The sequence below is a fragment of the Anopheles bellator genome, chromosome 1 (assembly GCF_943735745.2).
Source record: "Anopheles bellator chromosome 1, idAnoBellAS_SP24_06.2, whole genome shotgun sequence".
NCBI classification, from domain to species: domain Eukaryota; kingdom Metazoa; phylum Arthropoda; class Insecta; order Diptera; family Culicidae; genus Anopheles; species Anopheles bellator.
Window position 1 is genome coordinate 57,497,315 of NC_071285.1, and position 19,258 is coordinate 57,516,572.

Genomic DNA, 19,258 nt, shown 5'->3' on the forward strand with positions numbered 1-19,258 from the left:
AGGGCCGATAAAATTGGTAATTGTGGTGGCCGATAAAAAGTACTCATTTGTAGCTCTCGTAGGGCCACAGTAACATTTAGTAAGGAATTATATGGGTGGATTAAATGATCTCGGGTAATCCTACAGGACACAAGCATTACCTTTGAATCCGGGCTATCTCCAAACGCTCGTTCCGTTCCAACGGGACTTTAGGCGGCCCATGTCGCCGTTTCATCAAATCGTAGCGAACGAAACTTCCCAATTAGCGTCACGCAAAACACGTAAAATCGAAGAGTATTGGCGATTGGAGGATAGTGGCACGAAACGGCTCTTACATCACACCGCAACTGAGGGGTGTCGTCAACGGAGAAGAGAATTTTATTACCCACCCCGAGATAGGCCAAAGGTAAAAACCAAACTTCAAACACAGACGCCCGATTGGGGGTCCTAAATGAAGAGGACAAAATTACACTCCCAAGAAGAAGGCGCAGTAAAATAGGTTCCCGTTGGTTGGGCCACTGTTCGATGCCGTGATCGATGAATTCGAGCCAATGTTTCTTTTCCCCGTCGAATCGAAAGGCTAACCGGGTGACTAAGGCCCCTGGTCTCTCGCTGGTTCATGTTGTGGCCATTCCCGAAGCAGCTAAACATTTCCCACTCGCTGCTGTCCGTTCGATTGCGTGGCGCTTATCGAGATACGCTTTGAATTCAATTACTCCCGCAATGCAATGGGCCGTCTACACCTGGGCCCCGGCCCTACGGACGGCCTACCATTTCAGAAGCGGCTTGAAGGTGGCCAAAATGCAATTAAAAAGCGCTTTCGAGCACAGATGGCCTGTTGCGTGATAGCGGGCAACTGCAACAGCTGGGCGCTGAGTGGCTGTAACATTTCTCTACCTTGACTTTTGCTACGTTACACGTTTACCTGGCCGCCAGGACTCGAATACCGTGTGCTTCGTTCTTAGCCGTGATTTCTTATGCAGCTGGGCGGCACCCATTCGGGCGGGATATTTAATACCGCACGTCGATATAAAGAAACCGATCGTGACGGTGGCCACAGCCACGTAGACCGCTTACAATTCGCGCGTAAATCACAACCCCTCTCTGCCGAGCTGAATTATGCGCGGGCGCTGTCCACAGTGGCCACTTTTAATCCGTGGCTGGTCAATCAGAGCACCGAATCCCACAGAGTCCCAGACCCGGTGCAGCGGCTCTTATTTATTTCCTAGCTAATAAGCATCAATCGCCCGGTGCGGCCGCTGTCGTCGTTCTCCGTCGGTGATCCGTCCCGTGGGGCCGATACTATCAATACCATCAATCTCATTCGTTCCGCGCACATCACGACACGGGAATCGAGACACGGTCACGGTCAGTGGACTGCAGTGGATGGCTTTGGCCGAGGATTTACGGCAGCGATGCTGCTGGGCGCGCGCGCGCGCGCACCCTCCGCGATCAGCCGCGATCGATCGACATCGCCTCACGGTGTCTCCGCATCCTTGGGTGGTATAATTTCTACGGGCCGTTTTTGGCCAGCAACCTGTTCCCGGTTCCGACACAAAACCAACGGCTGTATGTCAGTTTTAATGAGCATTAATTGACAAACGGCATCTTTCACGATGACCTCGACGATTGCGGCGCAAGGAGCCGGGGAATAATTGATCGGGAAGCGCAGGGCCACTATTCATGTGCTGCTCCCCGTCACCCTATCAGTCGTTCGATCGAGCGATCCTCGAGCAGGCCCGATATTCGACGACGGCGCCGATGATTGCCGTTCGATGGGCGCGCCCGTCAGCTGCAAAAGCCTTTCCTCCGTGGGGATATCCGTGGCCAGCCTAGGACGACTGTCGTCATCCGATGGGGGTCCCCCCGGTAATCGGCCCGATGTAATCTAAACTGTACGATTAATCGACGTATCAGCAGCTCGCATGACAGAGACACAATCGGACCGGATCGCGAAGTCTGACCGTCAGGTCGGCATGTTTCTATCTGCCAGCGCTCCAGTTACATAGTGAGTAGCGTTTCCACCGGGGCATCGGAGCGCAATCAAAGCTGGCATGCGGAGCAATTAAAGTAGCATTGCAATGCTGAGCCATGTGAACGCTTGTCACCCATGACTACTGCGTGGCCTCCTTCGACGGTGATTATTGCTGCAGCCACCATAATGACTGTATTTTTGCCGTGGACCATCCTTAAGATGTCAGTCGCGCTGCGACTGCTTTAGCAAACATTTTGCAACAACTGAAACGAGTCCGAGACCGAAAGTCGAATATTAAAACCCCAGGTACGTTGCGTGTGATGGCGAACGGTTGTTAAGTACGAAACGGTGGTTTGACAAATTGTTTCTACTCCAACAGAGTCGGGCACGTCAAAAGTCCGAGCCCTCTCGGAGGTTGCATTTGGGAAAAGAAATTGGAAAAACATTACACCGTGCCGTTCGCGAGAAGACTGACCGCGCTCGGTTCGCCTCAGACTAATGACGACACGGTGCGCGGGTTCGCTAATTACTTCTTCGAGGCCCCAGCGGTCCATCGCCTGTCGCTGTGGCAAAGTGCGTGTTAGATCCGTGGCCAACCGACAGCCTGCTACATCTGCTACAACATCGCCTGGAATCGCACGGAAACGTTAGACGGAAACATTGGCCCACTAACGGTATTCTTGGCGCGAGACGGGACGCACTCGCAGACGTTCCGGAGCGGAGCCTAAGAGCCGCCCGCAGTGCGACGATGCACGGTCCCCCTGAGTGTGTTCCAAAATGCATAAATAATCGGATTAGAAGGGGTCCGTCCGTCCGTCCGTCGTTGCACTTCCTGATCCAATTCGTCGGTGCTGCGTCGGGGCGCCCCGAAAGAATGTCCAAAGTCGCCCCGACGCGCACTAAAGTTTGCGGCAAAAGGGTGTAGGCCGACCGATTGAGTCCATCGAATCCATAAAGCTACCAAGCGCCCAGTTCAGCAGCAGGGCAGCAGCAGGGCCTTGGGGACTAAAGCAAACACATAAACGCGCCATTGCGCGGCGTAACGTTAATCCTCTCACCAACGCGGCTCCGGCTCCGGCTCCGGAGTCGTGTTAATAAAATCTTGCCGTGTGAACACACGGGAACACGAGGCCTCGAGTGTGCCACAAGGCGTCACCCAGCTTGGTCCCAAGCGTGAAGGAGCGCGGACCGAGTGAATGAAAACGGCCATCAAATGTGTATTAATGCAACTGACAGCCGCAACGACGTCTCGGCGCGCGGACGCCTGTCGTCTGTGCAACGCTTTTATATTTCGTTCACCGTCGGCCATGTTGATTGGCGAGTGTTAATCAGGGGCATGTTGCCGTGTCCCCACCGGCAAAGGCTGGGCCGCTGGGTGGGTTAAGCCCGCTGCCACCAAAGTGACTGGTTGATGACTCACTTTAAGAGGCGAAACGCCTGGTCACAGTCCCACCGTCCGCTAGGTGGGCGAATTGACCGGTGCGCTAATCGATATCTTGTAAATCGAATCGATCTCACGTATGACTTCATTATGGATATTTCTAGGCACGCAAAAACGCCCAAATTTAATACGTTTCCCGATATCAATTACGTATCCCTTCGGTGGCACCCCTGGCACTTCACTCCACAAGCGTTCTTATCAAAAGTCCCAAGCCCCAGCGCTCGTGCGGACCATCCATCAACCCCCCCACCCGCCGGGGGTGGTGGGGTGCCTGGGCTGGGCGCAAGGAAATGAATCATGTCCGTGACAGCGCCGGAGCGAGGTGATGAAATCAATTCGACCACCTTCACCCTTCCAACCGGAGTTGGGTTCATCACGAATCGAACATGATTCGTGACACCGGCGACCGGTGAACATAATTCTACCTTTCCCTCACAATCCCTGACACCGCTGGCGGTGTCTAATCGCATGTTTCTGCCAGGGCCCCACCCGTCCAACCCGGGCGGACGGGTGTTGTCCGTGCAATCGATTTCACGCCCGATGCACGCCCGGTTCGCCGGGCGTTGGGTGCGCTTTATTTCTGCAAACGACGGCACGAACGCCCGGGTGCTGCGCCAGGTGTCCAGGTTGGGTCAGGAATTGGCGAACGGTGGCCGCACCCTGCTGCAACGAAACAGATGGGGGCCTCATCCTTTCTCCTTTCTCCGAGAGTGGAACGGCCATGGTCGTATGTTCCGTATGAACTACTTGTTTCTCGAGCCCCCGTTGGTTCGGAATTCGAAGCATAGAAATTGAATATTTTTTTAAATTATGACCTCTACGCTGCGCCAATACCAACGACACTCAATCGATTTCCGGCTTACTGGCCGTGGCCCGTCAATTATTTCTAACCCACATAAAACACACCTCCATTGGAGGGACCTGTTCTTCGCGCGAGTTTGCCCAGCTGAACGAATTCCTTTGCCACACTTGCCACTCGGTATCTTGTCGGACGCTACAAACCTGTTCCAGTGCGATTCCGCGATATCGATAAAACACACACATGTACAGCAGCCAAGTCGGGATACAAAATCCGATCAACAACGGCCGGTAAGAATGACGGATTGGCGCTTAAAAACGCGCGCCAGTCCTTCACGCATGGAAGGCCGAATGCTCGCTGGTCGCCAATGGCCACATTAGTCTTAGCCAGCTCTGGCAACCACAAAAAAAAAGACCCGACATCCGAAGACCCATGAGCACGGTGCGCACGGCGTTGTGGCATGCGGATTATTTAAAAAAACTGTCAAAACTTCGGCTCCAACTTTTGAATCACACATGGCCGCAAGACAGATGTTGTTGGGCCCGGCACAGCCCGGCCTGATATCGAGATAGGCAGCTTAGATTGATTGGAGGTCCGTGTTGGGTTTTTGGGGAATTCTGCCCATGCCTGGGGCAGCCTGGGGCAGAATGTTGGCTACCGAGCGCTTCGTGGTGGCCATCAATGTGGCACGGGTTTGTGATAAATTCCTCATCGCACTTCTGCTGAGCACTGGTGGGCCTCGCACTTTCACGCACCGATGATCGTAATTGATGATCGTGGCAGTGTTTTGGTCACCATCCGGTCACGGCCGAGCGGGAGCGTAAAAACTGGAAAATGAGTAAATGCACGTAACCGAGGTGCTTCGGAAGGGTCACTAAACATTCGTGCCGAAACGCGCTGTGTGACGGTTGTGTGACGTCCTGTCTCTAGGATGCGATACCGATCGCGGCTCGAGACGAAGCGTAACGGAACGGCGGAACGAACAGCGCGGAACGCGAAGAACGCGTATTCCGACGGACCATAAATCAACCCGCCGACTGGCTGGCTGGCTGTCTCTCCCGAAAGTCCTTTCTACGGTGCTGTGCCAACGGCTTTTCTCCCCAATATCTTAGAAACTTGATACATTTTTGAAGAAATCATTTTTAATACAAATGGACAACCGAAACAAGCCAGAAAGGGTTCCGTGGGTCTCGCCGGAGAGACGGGAGAGACACGGTGCAAACAATAGATCGAGAAGATTGAGAATGATCAAAATAAAGGAAATAAAGCGTGAAGTCTTCAGCTAAGCGAAGCCAGACGCAGACGTAATTATCTCTGGCCAGCCAGCCAGCCAGCCAGTGCACTCGTGGCCGTGGCCACTCTCACTCCCGTCCGGCGACCGTCTGCGGGAACGTCTTCCCAACGGCGTGGAGTGCCGTGGCCCATCGGAAGTCGTTCATCTCGGCGTTATGAGAAACTAATCACCTCCTAATAACGGTGCGCACATCGATTAATCACGCTGATGATCCCTGCGAGCTGTGGCCTCCGGTGGCCTCCGGGCCGGCCTCGGCAAGAATGGGAGACACAGTGACGACCCCAGAGGCTTTCCCAGACAGTGACCACCACCCACCCCACCAACTTTACGTTCCTCGGGCCCTGGGCCCTGGGCTGGCTACCGCCGTTCGGTGGGGAGGCTTTGGGAATTCACCTTTGATTGACAACTTTCTTCCCCGTTTAGGGAAAGAAAAATCAGTTTAAACCGCGCATGGCTGGTGGCCCGGGCCGGGCTGACACGCACAAAATAAATCCCTTACTTTGTGCATGGCCACTGCTGGGGTGTTATAATGATGTTGTCCGTAGCGATGGCTTCACTTTCCCGGCCCAACCCGGCCGGCCCGAGCCTTTTATTCGGCCGTTTATTAATGCTTACGCATGCCCAGGGCAGGGCTTAGGGCTTTGGAACAGGCTTCGAAGGTGCGTCTCGGAACTACCGAAAGCGCTAGGTTCAGTGAATCTATTTCGAATTACATGGGGGAAGCGGATCGATCGTAAGCCGATTACCACCGGTGCGTGTCCCGTGGGCTCTCGAAATGTCATACGCGAACATGTGCCGAGTCTGAAGCCCCCGAGGGCGATCGCGAAAGACGTCAGACATTAAACGTTATCACCCGGGGACCAGCCCGGTCCCGGTTCTTGTTTGTTTGGGTAGAACAAAAACTAAAACACCGCAAAACATGTGCATCAGTCGTTAAACCGGCCGATGGGCCACGAACACGACCTGCGCCTAAGTGGTTTTATAATCCTCTTTTCGGCGGACCTGGCGGAGTGACATTCACGTTTTATGGCCGTTGTCCCATCGGACCAAACAAAAAAAACACGGAGAATTAATTCTAACAAAATGCCCACAGCACGCCCGGACGGTTCTAATGCCGTGCGGAAGGCGTAAGAATTAAGACACTTTTAATGCTTTGCCATTTGGCAAATTTATCACTCCATTCTCCGAGGGGGCCGGCCAATACACCCGATTCGATTCACATTTCGGGCACAGAGAGAGAGGTACCATATTTTCCGCTTAACGGACATTCAGCAACATGCGCGGCGACGTGGGACATCCCGGCGATGATGTTGTGCAGCTCACAAAAATTTTGCACAACCCGGGATCGCGCGGATCACCGAAAATGCCACCCCGACGGTGACGGCGACGGAACCGACCTTTCTGTGGGGCTTCCGACCAGAGGACCCACACCACGCAGGGAGCGTAACATGAACAATATCGTACCGCACGTCGCCCGGAATTAATCCTTCGGCCATGATGGCGGATGGCGGGCCGGAAAAAATCGCCCCAACACGACAACGGATGGCCACCGGGCGAAAAGTGGACACTTGAAGAACGCCGCCCAATTAAGCGAGACCGATCCGTAACACGGGGACATCGCCGCGTTCGGTCGCTTCTTGCGCGCTTCTTCGCCTAACGCGCCTCTTTGATGATGAAGGTGAAGTCCGCACGAAATTCGGTGTCGGTGTCCTTCGGCGTCGGTGAAATAATCGAAACAAAAACCAATCGGCCCCACCGTACGCAACCGGGTTCCGGTCCGCGCGGGCCGAGGATGTTTTTCTTAATCAAAACATGGCCGGCAGAATGAGGCGAAAAATTTGCATTAATTAAAATAAATTTATACCGAGTCCACACGCGGACGGGCGCGATCAACTGCTGCACTGGTGCTGATCGCGCCCGAGCTCCCACACCACCATCAGGGGCCGGCCAGCGTTCTCATTAACACACTTTACCATCAATCTTTGGCCATTCCTAATCGAGTACACGATCCTTAAGACTTTTCTTTAATTGGCCAACCTCTGGTCTGCGAGAGACAGAGTGCGATCCACTGCAACCCACACACACAGACACGGACAGCCGGACCGAAATTAATCTTCATCTAGAAAAGGGAATTAAGCGGACAAACAAAAATAACGGCGGCACCCACGTCTTGGGTCCTCGGGGGCTCCTGAAAGTGGCAGCCCGGGCACCGATCGTGTTTGCATTCTTTTCGACGCCGTCCGCGCGCAAGAGAAATCGCCAACGACGAGCATTTGCATCAGCCGCTCCGCCGCTCGGCTCGATCGGAAACGAAAGTCCTCGACGGTGCGGCAAGCGACGAACCCGCTCCGGTGTGTTGCACACTTTATCGTGAACATAACTTTTGCGCTACCGCGACACAAGTTAGGTGGCAACAACGAGGACGACGAAAAAAAAAGGCCGACACGCATCAGCAGGGCATGATAAAAAAAAACGGATCCGCGCGGGGTCAGTGCAGCGCGCGTATCTCTCGCGCGCTGCATAAAATATGCTTGGTATTCACTAATTAAGACCAATTTAATCAATTCACTCTGGGCACGGCACGACAACGCCTCGGCACACACAAATCTTACAAATGGCCGCAACGGCAGTAGCAACGATGCCGGGAGGACACTTTCGAATGAATTGCTGCCGCCGCTACCGAGATAAGGGACGGGCGAGATAGTGGCGTAGATTGCGGTGTGTGGCGGGGCTAGCGGAACCCGCCGATAACGCAACATGGTAACGAAGGTTTTCTCCTGCCCGGGGGCCACTCGCTGCCACCGATTGCGCACTTTTACTACTAACCTCCTACAGGGGTCCTAAGCCCCAAGCCCGGCGCAACGCGAAATTCGTGTTCGTTTACTTATCTATTCGGCATTACGCAATCTTCCGGCGGCTCATCCGGTGGAAGATGCCGTTCCAATCCGAATTAAAAGCCGAACCGACCCGGTGTGGAATAAACTTGTAGTCCGCTATCGCCGATGTGCCATCTAGACATGCCCGATTACTGCACCGGTCGCATGGCCAGTATCAATTTGCGATCGTGAACTTCGATCGGTGCTCGATGCAAACACGCCAGAAATCCTAACCCGCCTAGGGAGGCGATCATCCCTCTTCCCTCCGTTTATCTTTTATCACTTTGTCCAATAGACTATCTCGCTCTCTCGCTCGCTCGCTCGCTTCCTTTCGGCCACTAATTGCCGTTATCGAGGCTGGGCGATCGGCACGATCATGTGGCGCACTCGGCGCAGATTCTCGACTCTCGAACGGCGTATGGTAATCGGGCGCCCCATTGCATAAAACATAAAGAAAGTTCCACTCGATAGCGAATGTCGTCGCCCGGCCCATCCTGCTGCAGGAGGCGAGAACTTAATCATGATCAAGGGCACGGATACGGAGTCCGCGGACGGGAGATCGCACATGATAAATGGCACGAATGGCACGGCGTGGCGCCGGCGGACTCCAATACGAACCCGAAAAGGCGGGTGCGGACAAATTTATGTGTATTTTATGCGCATATTCTGCAACAAAACCTGCGATAGATTGTCCGATTAGCCGAGTAGGACTTATTGGATTTAGGGCTCAGGGACAGCCTGTTCGCCGATCACTGCTACTGCTGCCCGGCGACCTGTGTATCGATCGTGTATGGCCTAGAAGTGATCACGATTGTGCCGTGGGCGGACCCAACGCCCAACGGTAGGTGTGCAGGTAGGTCCGTGGCCGGGGGAAGCAAAAGGGACTTTCCATTAATTATTGTATCAGCCCTAGCCCGCGGTCCGCGGTTTGGAACGGGGCCGCGGCCGTTTGTTTTTGCTTTCGAAACCGTCCGCTGGGGCGCATGTTCCGTCGATAGGTCACCCAAAGTCACCCAGCCTCACCCGCTCTCGTTGAATTTCTTTCCGTCGATACGGTAGCCTGCGGCTTATCCGGAGCCCCGCCCCCCGTCGCCACCCGATCGTGTACCGGAATCGACAGCGCAAATGTGCTCCGGGCTCCGCGCTGCTTTCGACTTGGCCACCAGCCTTTATTCGCTCTCTAACACGCGGATATGAGTGGCTCGTGTTCGCGTTTTTATTGCTACAACAGGCGGCAGGCACACTGGAACACGAACCACACCACACCCAGCGGATCGTGATCGGTGGCGTGGCGTACGGCGTGGTCCACTTTGCCTCGCGTCGACCGCGTACTATTTGAATGTCCCCTGCGCTAACCTTCGCCGTTGCACCAGAATCCTTCACTTCGAACCCCCCGGTAGCACGCGGGTCCTTCGGTGAGAACTGAATCGACGAGTCGCGGGGTCCTTTCACGGTGATCCAGTTCGTGATCCCGAGAACACCACGGCACACCAGAACGCGCTGCATTTTTAATTACGATCAATTACTTCACGCTCGGAGGGCGGTTGCCGGCCGGTTCTCCGGCCCGGAACTGACAGCCTGCCGGAGAAACCATGGTTAATTAGCTCGGAGGTGATGCTGGCAGGCCGCTGCCATTGTGAACCCATTTTAGGACTTCAATCGATCCCATTCAAAATTGCGCCCACACCACACACACAGCCAGGTGCGTGGCGTGAAGTTACGCTTAAAAGCAACCGGCTTACGGCAGCTCCCGGATCCCGGACGGTACGGGAGCATTAAAATGAAAATCCAAGCCCAAAAAAAAAACACAACGACACCACTCCGATCGCGGCTTACGATCGCGATCGAGTGCGCGGTCGGTCCCGAACCGTACCGAGAAATTAACTTTATGGTCAATTCACGCGGCCGCGGTTAGGGTCGGGAAGGGCCCGCGTAAGCATGCGCGATGAAATCGTTCCGTTTTAGGGCACATAAAAGATTCGAACCGACGACCGACGGTGGCTTACCCCGAAAAAAAAACCCAAGCAACGAAGGTTGGCAGTTCCAGGAGGCAAACCAAGAGGAGGACCTTAAAAGTAGAGAAGAATAATGTTCTTATGCCCACCCGGGGAACCCGGGGGATGGGATTTCCATCACCCGCGGCGCCTGGTCTAATTTGCTAGAAACGGTTGTTTAATGAAACGACATCTACGTGAACGTTGTACTTTTGGCGCTCCCGGATCCCGGTGGCAGAGACACATGCGGACCACATTCCATCACGCGTTGCGACGCTTTTATGCGAGGGACATTAAATTGGATTAAAAGTAACGACAACCTTGACACCATGCTGTGGGTCGTAAAAAAAACACAACGGATGAATTTAGGGGATGAGAATTATTAGGCCTTAGCTCGTACGATAAACATTGTTCTACGTTTACGTGTGGGTCGCTGCCGGTGTTTTATTACGAATTCCCTAGAACTTTGATGCCTTAACGCTTAGACCCGATCGCGAGACTCACAAAAGACGGATCGTTGGACTCTTGCGGTTGATTTATCGAGGCCGATACGAAATCAATCGGTTTATTTATGATGATTGAATAAAGTTTATGTCGGAGTCGCCCGCCCAGTCCCAAACTCTGCCGTTGACCACGATCGCACACCGGGCGCTATAAACCGACCGGATCCGATTGTGATCGTGAAACCATCAACCATCGGTGTTTCGAGATCCCAGGATCGCGCACTGCTCGAAGTGACCGCTTAGGAGTATAAATCACGTCACTGTGTTTGTCCTACGGTCGATAAAATAATCATAAAATTAGACGAATTGAAATTAATGCCTCCGACACTCAGGAATTCAGGTCCATAAATGAATCAATCAGTAACACCTTAGCCCAGAAGAGTGCCGTTGAGTTTCCCAAACCTAGCGCAGAGCTTGATTACAGGCGTTATGCAAAACTCGGACCACAGGCAGCAGACGCAACCAGAATTCGACCCCATTCTAAGCCACAGCTGCCGGCCGAGAATCCGCGGCCGAAAAACGCGTTCATTCCACCTATCATCATCATCATCATCAGCTGGCGGATCGAACCGAGTCCGTCGTCGTGTTTCGTAAATCTGGCGGAAAATTGAAATTAGTCTCGATCGATGAGCGTGAGCGTCGATGTTCCGTTCGATCGTGGACGTGGTCATGTGATATGATTGATTGAATTTTTCCCACACGCCGAACGCCGGCAACCACCGCAAAGGCCGAAAAAATTCATTACCGGCCATTAGTCGGATATTTTCGGTCCCGGTCCGACCGGCCGGGAGAACCGGATTCACTCGCTTCCGTCATGCTGGGCACCTAAGGCCGTGTGCCGTGTTCGTCGCTTCGCCCGCAGTCAACTCTTTCTCGGCGAAGATGGGTTTCCGACGGTGAACCGATTAATCCGGATCATTCGTTCACTTATTAGATTATTGGGGATGGCCACCACGGGCACGCGGTGTCGGCAGCGGAAGAATTCGGGTCCCCGGATTCGATTCGCCGCCCTTCGCCGAATCGGCCACGTCATTGCCACTAATCATCCACCGCGGGCGGCATCACAGTAGGCTGAGAATTTCGTTTCGGGCGAACCGTCAACCTCATCAAGTAGCCCGCGGTTCTTGCTGTGCGGGAAGAAGCATACTTTTGGGTCCAAATTAACGGTTGTGTAGAGAAATTTCGGGATGCAGTCCGGTCCGGAACCGATAAATCTTGGCGCGCTCATCGATGAGGCGTGCAGCAGCCACGCCGTCGACTGTGCTTCGCTGCACCGAGTGTTGCACCTGATCGCGGCCAACATCCACATCGCAAAATCGACGAGCAATCTGAAGGCGAAGCCACCGGCCCCGAACCAACAGCAGCGGCGCGAAAATGAAGTGATCCTCTCGCGGCTGCAGCTGGTCCAGAGGGCGCTCGGAGAGTTGCAGCGAAAAATCGACCGTCTCGAGAGCTCGGCCAACCGTTCCGGTAAGGATGCGCCAGGCCAACCCGTGCCGGGTTCTAAGCTTGCATCAAGGGCCACTCTGGAGCGAGGCTCGAAAGCGCATGGTAGCCGATATGCAGGGAAAGGATTCAGTCAAGCGGGAAGCACGATGGCCAGAGGCCGACCGGACAACCGTAGCCCGTCGGGGTACGATTTGGAGCAACTGTCTGGCGGCGGCACTCCGATGCAGTACCTGGTTGACGGCAACACGAACGATTGCTTGTGCGTGATCAAACGGCGCATGCGAAACGCCGCCAATCAGTGCTAAGGCGAGAAGGCTGACAGCCAAGCAGATCGAGCAGGCCGAGATCTAGTACACTTTGTCTTTTAGTCTGTCTGTTGAGAGTCATTGCAAAATTCGTAAGTGAAGTGATTGCAAACCCACTCCCAAGACAGGACTTATTTGTTTCTCAACTCACTGAGCATGGACGAAGAAGGCACCGCTGAGATTGGGACGTTGGTGGACGTCGCTATCAATCTGCCAGATGGGATCATAAATTGTACCGAGCTGAACCGATTGTTGAAATTGCTGTTGGAAGGTTTGAACGGTGCCACAGCGGAGCTAGCGCTCCAACGAACACAGTTTGAAGAAAGTGTCGACAGATTGGAAAAAATGCTTGCCGAACTGCAGGTCCAACGCGCTAGCACCCAGCGTTTGCACTCTGACCACTCGGAGAACCAAACTCCACAGCACTCTGAAGAGGAACTCCCGATGATGGAGAAAACTCCTGCTCAGTCGGTTATTTCAATAGAGAAGACTCCGTTGCAGGAGCAGATCCGCCAGCTGTCGCACTCTGACCTCTCGGTGGACCAAACTCCACAGCACTCTGAAGAGGAGCTCCCGATACTGGAGAAAACTCCTGCTCAGTCCGTTACTTCAATAGAAAAGGCGTCGATGGAAGGCGTCTCATCCGTACTGGCTGCACCAGAAGAAGTGCCAGCCCAGCTTCCCGACGAAGGCACCACAATAACCGAACTCGAGCAACGTTTGCAACGGATCGTCGAGGATCTTTGCCACGAAAAACTCGGCGGTATGATGCAAGAATTCGCGGCCCTCCGTGAAACGCTCCTCGCCGAACAGTTGACTCTGGTGGAAGTGACTTCGCAGGCTTCACTCCAACAGGCTGCCCAATCGACGGAACAAACGATCCGGATGGCCGAGTTTGCCGGCGAACTGGAAAGCCTTCGCCACCAGCTGGTGGAACTGCAGTTCCAGCGAGAGGCGCTCCCTAAACAGATCGAAACGTTGCTGCAGGAGAAACTAAAACAGAGCGAATTGGCTGTCGAACAGAGGAAAAAGAAGACCGCCAGCTTCAGTCAGTCCGTGTCTCGCACCGGGACGCTCAAGAAACCACGAGCCGACCAGCAAGTGACCGAATCGGCCGCTACTACGCAGGAGTTAATGCAGAGCCTGCGGTGCCTGGCGTGTGATACGCAAAATGTCGTCCAGAGGATGCGCAACGGTGGCCGCTATTTACCACCGCGGACCAGCGCCAAGCTTGCCCTGATCGCGAGCCGGCTCGAAAGTGCGGATGACCGATGCCACCGCAAGGTGGTTGGGGTCGAACGGAACCGCAAATGTGGCGGTGCGTACACGGTGATCCAACCGGACGAACGCGTTTTCCGCTCCGGCCCCAGTGGCCTAACGCCCGAGAGCTCGACCCCAACCGAGCCGGACGAGCAATGTAACCCATAGCAACCGCTCCGCTTAGTAGACACCCGACTTGAAGGACAATTTGACATTAAAATGGTTGTCACATCATAGTAGACGTAAAGTATTCATGTGTGAGATATTTAGTCCTTTCGGTGCGTTCTAAATTGCCTATCAATTGAAAATGATGTCCGACCAAGCGCTGTTCGTGTCTACCAAATCGAAAAGGTGTTGTAACTGTCTTTGGACATCGCAAAAGTCTGGTCGAGGTGCTGGAGGTACCCATACGGTCACCCGGCCCGAAGAGCGTGTTTTTCGAAGCCTCTGCGGTTGTCCAACTTTTTGCGGAAGAAATCTCAAGTTGTTGGTCAAACGGCGAACCGATCGCTTTTTGAGCTAGTTTCCAGAAAGTAAACCTTAAATTTGTATGATTTATTTTTATTTCCTTCCCATGTTCGGATTCTGTTTAATTTGAATGTTTCTATTTCGTTTCAGATGGTGGTGCCACTTCGACGACGACAACTATGTGAACGTTCCGCGACTGGTCCGGTTGCTGGATGACTACAGCCCATCACAGGACTGGTACCTGGGGAAACCAAGCATATCCTCACCGCTGGAGATATTCCTAGATAGTGTAAGTAACTGTTTAACTTCCTCTCGAGTTTTGCAACACGAATTTTTCGTAAAGGTCCCAGTAGATCACTCCAACGAACACAGTAAAGAAGACGTTCCTATCGGACGAATCGAAATTCTGGAAGCACCGACACCGACGTGCCCGGTTACCCTCTATTTGAATATTAATAATTCGGTGGCAGAAAAGAGTCCGATTCCATCCGATAGCATCTCCACCCGATTTATCTGCCGAAAGACGGCCAGCATTCGGCTGACCGAGTGTATGGACCGTGGCTCGAAAAATGACATAAAACCTCCGAAGGATGATACGCATACCATCGCGGGCGGCACCCTGCTGGCCTGGCCGGAGGCAATCGAATGGTTTCGAAAGATTATGATCCTGAAAATGAAACTAAACCCCCGGCCGGCTTTGCCCGATCGTCGCCGGTTGATGCCGGGCAAACGTGACAAAAGTGACATAAAATTAAATAAAAATAAACAAATCACTACCAGCTGGGCGCACGGCGCAGCAGGAGGGCGCCGGATCGCTGATAGATCGATCGGCTGATTGAGCAATGCGTTCGCAAAGCAGCATCGATCCGTGCGGCAGGTGACCACGGCTCATAAGCCGGGCCAGGCGCCGGACATCATGCTGTGTTTATGAGCCGCGCTTTTCGATGCTCATTCGGGGGGCCCCTTTTGATGAGGCTCATAAATTAGAGCGGCGCGAACTTGCTGCTCAAAAATATGGTCCCGCGCCGAAAATCGGGTTTCGAGAAAAATTCAAATCTTCGAAAAAGGAATTTATCGATGCGACACAGGTTGTCTTACAGCCAGCCAGCCAGCAAGCAAACGGGTCAGCAGATTAGCGGATCGATGTTGGACCTAAAACGTATGCACGAAACAAGTTCTCCATAAGCGACTTTTGCTCCGTTCTCTTCTAATTTGCGACAATGTATCTTCTCGGCCAAGACAGTTGGCGATTTATCGTCCCGTTCGCTTCTTTGTTAAACGAATGGCCTACCGTGCCACATACATTAGGCAGCGGACTTTATAGTTCATAACTCGCAAGTCGCCGGCCGATGCCTAATTTACTAAACCGACCAACGGCGGCCCACTCACGCGCTGCACCCACCGTGGCCACTAATTTGCCCGTGAATTAATTTCCAATTTATCACACACCATTTGTTTGTCGTCGGCGGTCCCGGTACGCGGTGTCACCGGTGAAAAACTGGCCACCATCGCCTAAACTACCATTTAAGGAAAGTGATTGAAGAAATGAAGTGGAGAGAAACTCGGAGCGACGATCGGCGCGGGTTCCCCAGCGCGAGGAGTCACACGCAGCCCGAAGCCGAATTATAATCGATGATTTATCGATTATGAAAATTGGAACCATTGTCTGGGCGCGTGAGCTGGGCGCCTTAAAAAATGGTGACCACTGGCGATTTGTTCCACGCGGACACTCGCGGGACATAACTCATTCGTCCCGTGTCCCGGCAGCATCGCCGCCATCGCTATGCTGGGGCCCGTTCCGATTGTTTGTTTATGTAGTTCCCGAAAAATTGTTGCCTCATCTAATGATTGTGAGGTTTGCTGTTGTCACACGACTTTTTACCTCTCGGTTTGCTTTTGAGGCCCGATTATGGTGAGGTCAGTGGCATCAGAAGTGAAGCAGCAGTTTCTTTTCAGTCAATCAATTGATTCACCCCAAGCGCGGGCCGACACACAATGCCCGCGGCCACTAATTGCCTCTCGGCCGCGAGATTTATGCAAGCAGCGAAGAAGACATCCAATTAGAAGAGGAGTCCTACAAGAATCACAATGGCTTAGGGCGCAATTAATTTAAATTATTTACATTCTTCAATTAGTCCCAACTGCAGTGCGATTGCAGCCGTTTTGACCATCATTTCAATTGATTGCCAAAATGATGGGCATTAAATCGTGCTTTAATTAAATAAATCATAGAACAGCGAACGGGTCCCAATTAGTACCTTTTCATAACGGTCCGGGGTCGAGCCTAGATCACTGCTTCATAACTGACCGCCATGGCCCGAACACAGCGCGATTAATAAACTCCGATTAATTATTTTTCCAAACTTTTAGACAAACCCGCCGCCGCCGCCGCCGCCGGTCAGAATTTTAATGACCGTTCTTGGGCCACAGAATCGAATATTAGAATTTTTATTAGCCCAAGGCTCGTGGATGCTGACGGCGATCGATGGTGAAGAAAATCATATGAGCCGGTGAACGGCGTTTCACACCGATCATCCCGATCGTCAGATCCTTCGCCGCAGGTCGATAGAAATTAGCACCTTCCGTCCGGGGCGCGTCTATTGCGCGCTCGAAACACGCACCTAATTAATGGAATAAATTTCCCGTTCTTCCGACGAAGCATCGGGCGTCGCATTGACTTATGATCCGCGGCGCGGGCTGGCGACTTTATATGGCGGTGTTGCGATAAACCGAAGAAGCCGCCTGGGATACCAGACGGTTGATCCGATCATATCTACCGTGGATCATCGAAGCCATCGAATGGCCACCGAATCGAGGAAATCGAATCACACATCGCGATCGGGGTCGTTATTTTTGACGTAGCGCATCAAAGCGGGCCCGTGTCAGCGGCGCGGACGATCGTTGATCACCTTTTCTCAGCGGGATGTCATTTTGTTTTGCTATTTAATTAACCGTTTGTATGCTATGGTACCGATCTTCGCCACCCTACACGATCGCTCCCGAGCGCATTAATTGAAACACCAAAATCCGTCGTCCGTGCTCCGATCCGATCTGCTGTTCGAAATCGTAGACCATCGCCTTACGCTACGTGAAGATCGGCGCTCTTCGCAGGATTTCATCGGGTCCGGGTAATTGACGCAAATCTCGCGCAATGCCAACGCGAAGATGAACTCTGGCCCCAGCCGCAACGGTACCGCCGGCGTAAATTATGCTACAATTACGGTCGGCCGGGCCAGCGCAATTCCTTCGCTCCGGCTTGACCGTCCGGAAAACCTGTAGTTGCGCAACACAGGCACTGAAATGAAATGGGCCTTCCGTTGGCGTGTCGACGAGTTTTTCTAGCCAGCGCCTAACGGATTCTCGGCTTGATCCGATTTTTCCGCTCGGCTCTGTGGGCAATTGATTTTGACGTTTCCGACATCCATCATAATCGCGCGCGCGGTCCGTCCGACCGAGAAGATCCGACAATTGACAGCCACCGTTTGTCCGGAGTTTCTTCACCGTGGCCGGCCGCGCGCTTCCTTGTCCGGGGCGTCCAATTACGGGCGCAGGCTGACTGCGCTGCGCCCTACGGAAGTGGCACAGATTGACGGACACAAACGGATTGACAGCTCACAGTGGACTCATTATTTTCGAACGAAGCCCGCCAAGCCGGGGATCAAACTCACCCGCGGGTTTTATTAGCCCCGGGAACCCTCGGCCAGTAATTGATGGCGAAGGAAGAAGGCCATTTGTTTAGGGGGCCGAGCCGGGCCATCCGGAAGTGAGTCGATGGCGCCCGATCGCCCGGTAACGATAAGGACCCCGAAATTGCGACCACAAATTGCGACCGCGTTCGAGATTACATCGTATGTTTCGATGTGTGCGCGTGCGTTAGGCTTAAGGAAAAATGGAAATTAACGACCCCCAGGGCCAAACGGGAAATGTCACATTATGTTACCTCGAACCACCGAAAACCGGTCCTCCGGCTGGGTTCCGCTCGGACCGATCTTTGTGTTAACAATTTAATAAGGAACTCAAAAGTCAACCGCAGAACAGGCAAGTGTTTGGCGGGACCGGCGTTTTATCCTCCCGAAGGATCTCCGGCGGTCGTTGGCTTCTTGGCGCACTGGTTTCGGTGATTCGTTAAATTGATTCATTACTCATTCCGGTCAGCTCTCGGCTCTGTGGGGAAGGGCTAAGTGGGCGAAAGATTTGCAGCAGCCGCTCTCCGAGAGGCTTCCCGTAGGTGACACCCAAAATGGGGCTGCGCCTTTCCGGTGCGTGACTTTCGTCATCAGTGGCTTCCGACTCTCCCGGGGGCGTCCAGGACACACAGCCGGGTGCGATCGCTACCGGGGCGTGTCGAGACTGCAGATGATCGCACAGATAAACTTCACCTCACCAGGGACCAAGATCAACACCGTCCGATAGCGTTTTGCATGCGAATGTTTGCCGTGTGGGTTGCAGTGTCCGTGAGTGAGGTCTGTGAAGATTAATTGACTCTCGGAGCAACCCGAGAGGGACTTCCAGAAGTTCCAGCATCCCGGAGCCGGCGGCGGATCGATTGATTGAACATATCAATCAAATGCTGGATGCTGGTAGTCACACCCCCCTAATCCAATTAAAATCCGATCGCTGACCTCATGGCACGCAGCATGCAAGAACTTACGGGTCCCGCGGGGTCACTCGGGTCGGGTCGAGGCTTGGCCGGCTTTATGCGCTCAATTGCAGTCCGTGGCTGGTGGTGGTGGTGTCTGATTGACGTCGCAGGACGTCGTCGCCACAAACGATGACTGACAGTGTCCGGTGTGCGGCCGGACCTTAATGCAGGCCGCGCAGTTCCTGTAACGGTCACTGCAACGTTCAAACAATGGACCCCATGACATAATTATGCCGAATGTTTGAGCCGAACTCCTTTTGTGGCGCGATTATG

At 53.5% G+C, this 19,258-nt stretch overlaps 1 protein-coding gene across 1 annotated transcript in view; it reads left to right on the forward strand.

The window, feature by feature from the left end:
- LOC131208711 (fringe glycosyltransferase) overlaps positions 1-19,258 on the forward strand; it is a 77,750-nt gene that overhangs the window by 54,896 nt on the left and 3,596 nt on the right. The window contains exon 6 of the mRNA XM_058201544.1: positions 14,494-14,632. Coding sequence (XP_058057527.1) covers positions 14,494-14,632 — 139 coding nt within the window. The remainder of the gene's footprint in view (positions 1-14,493; positions 14,633-19,258) is intronic.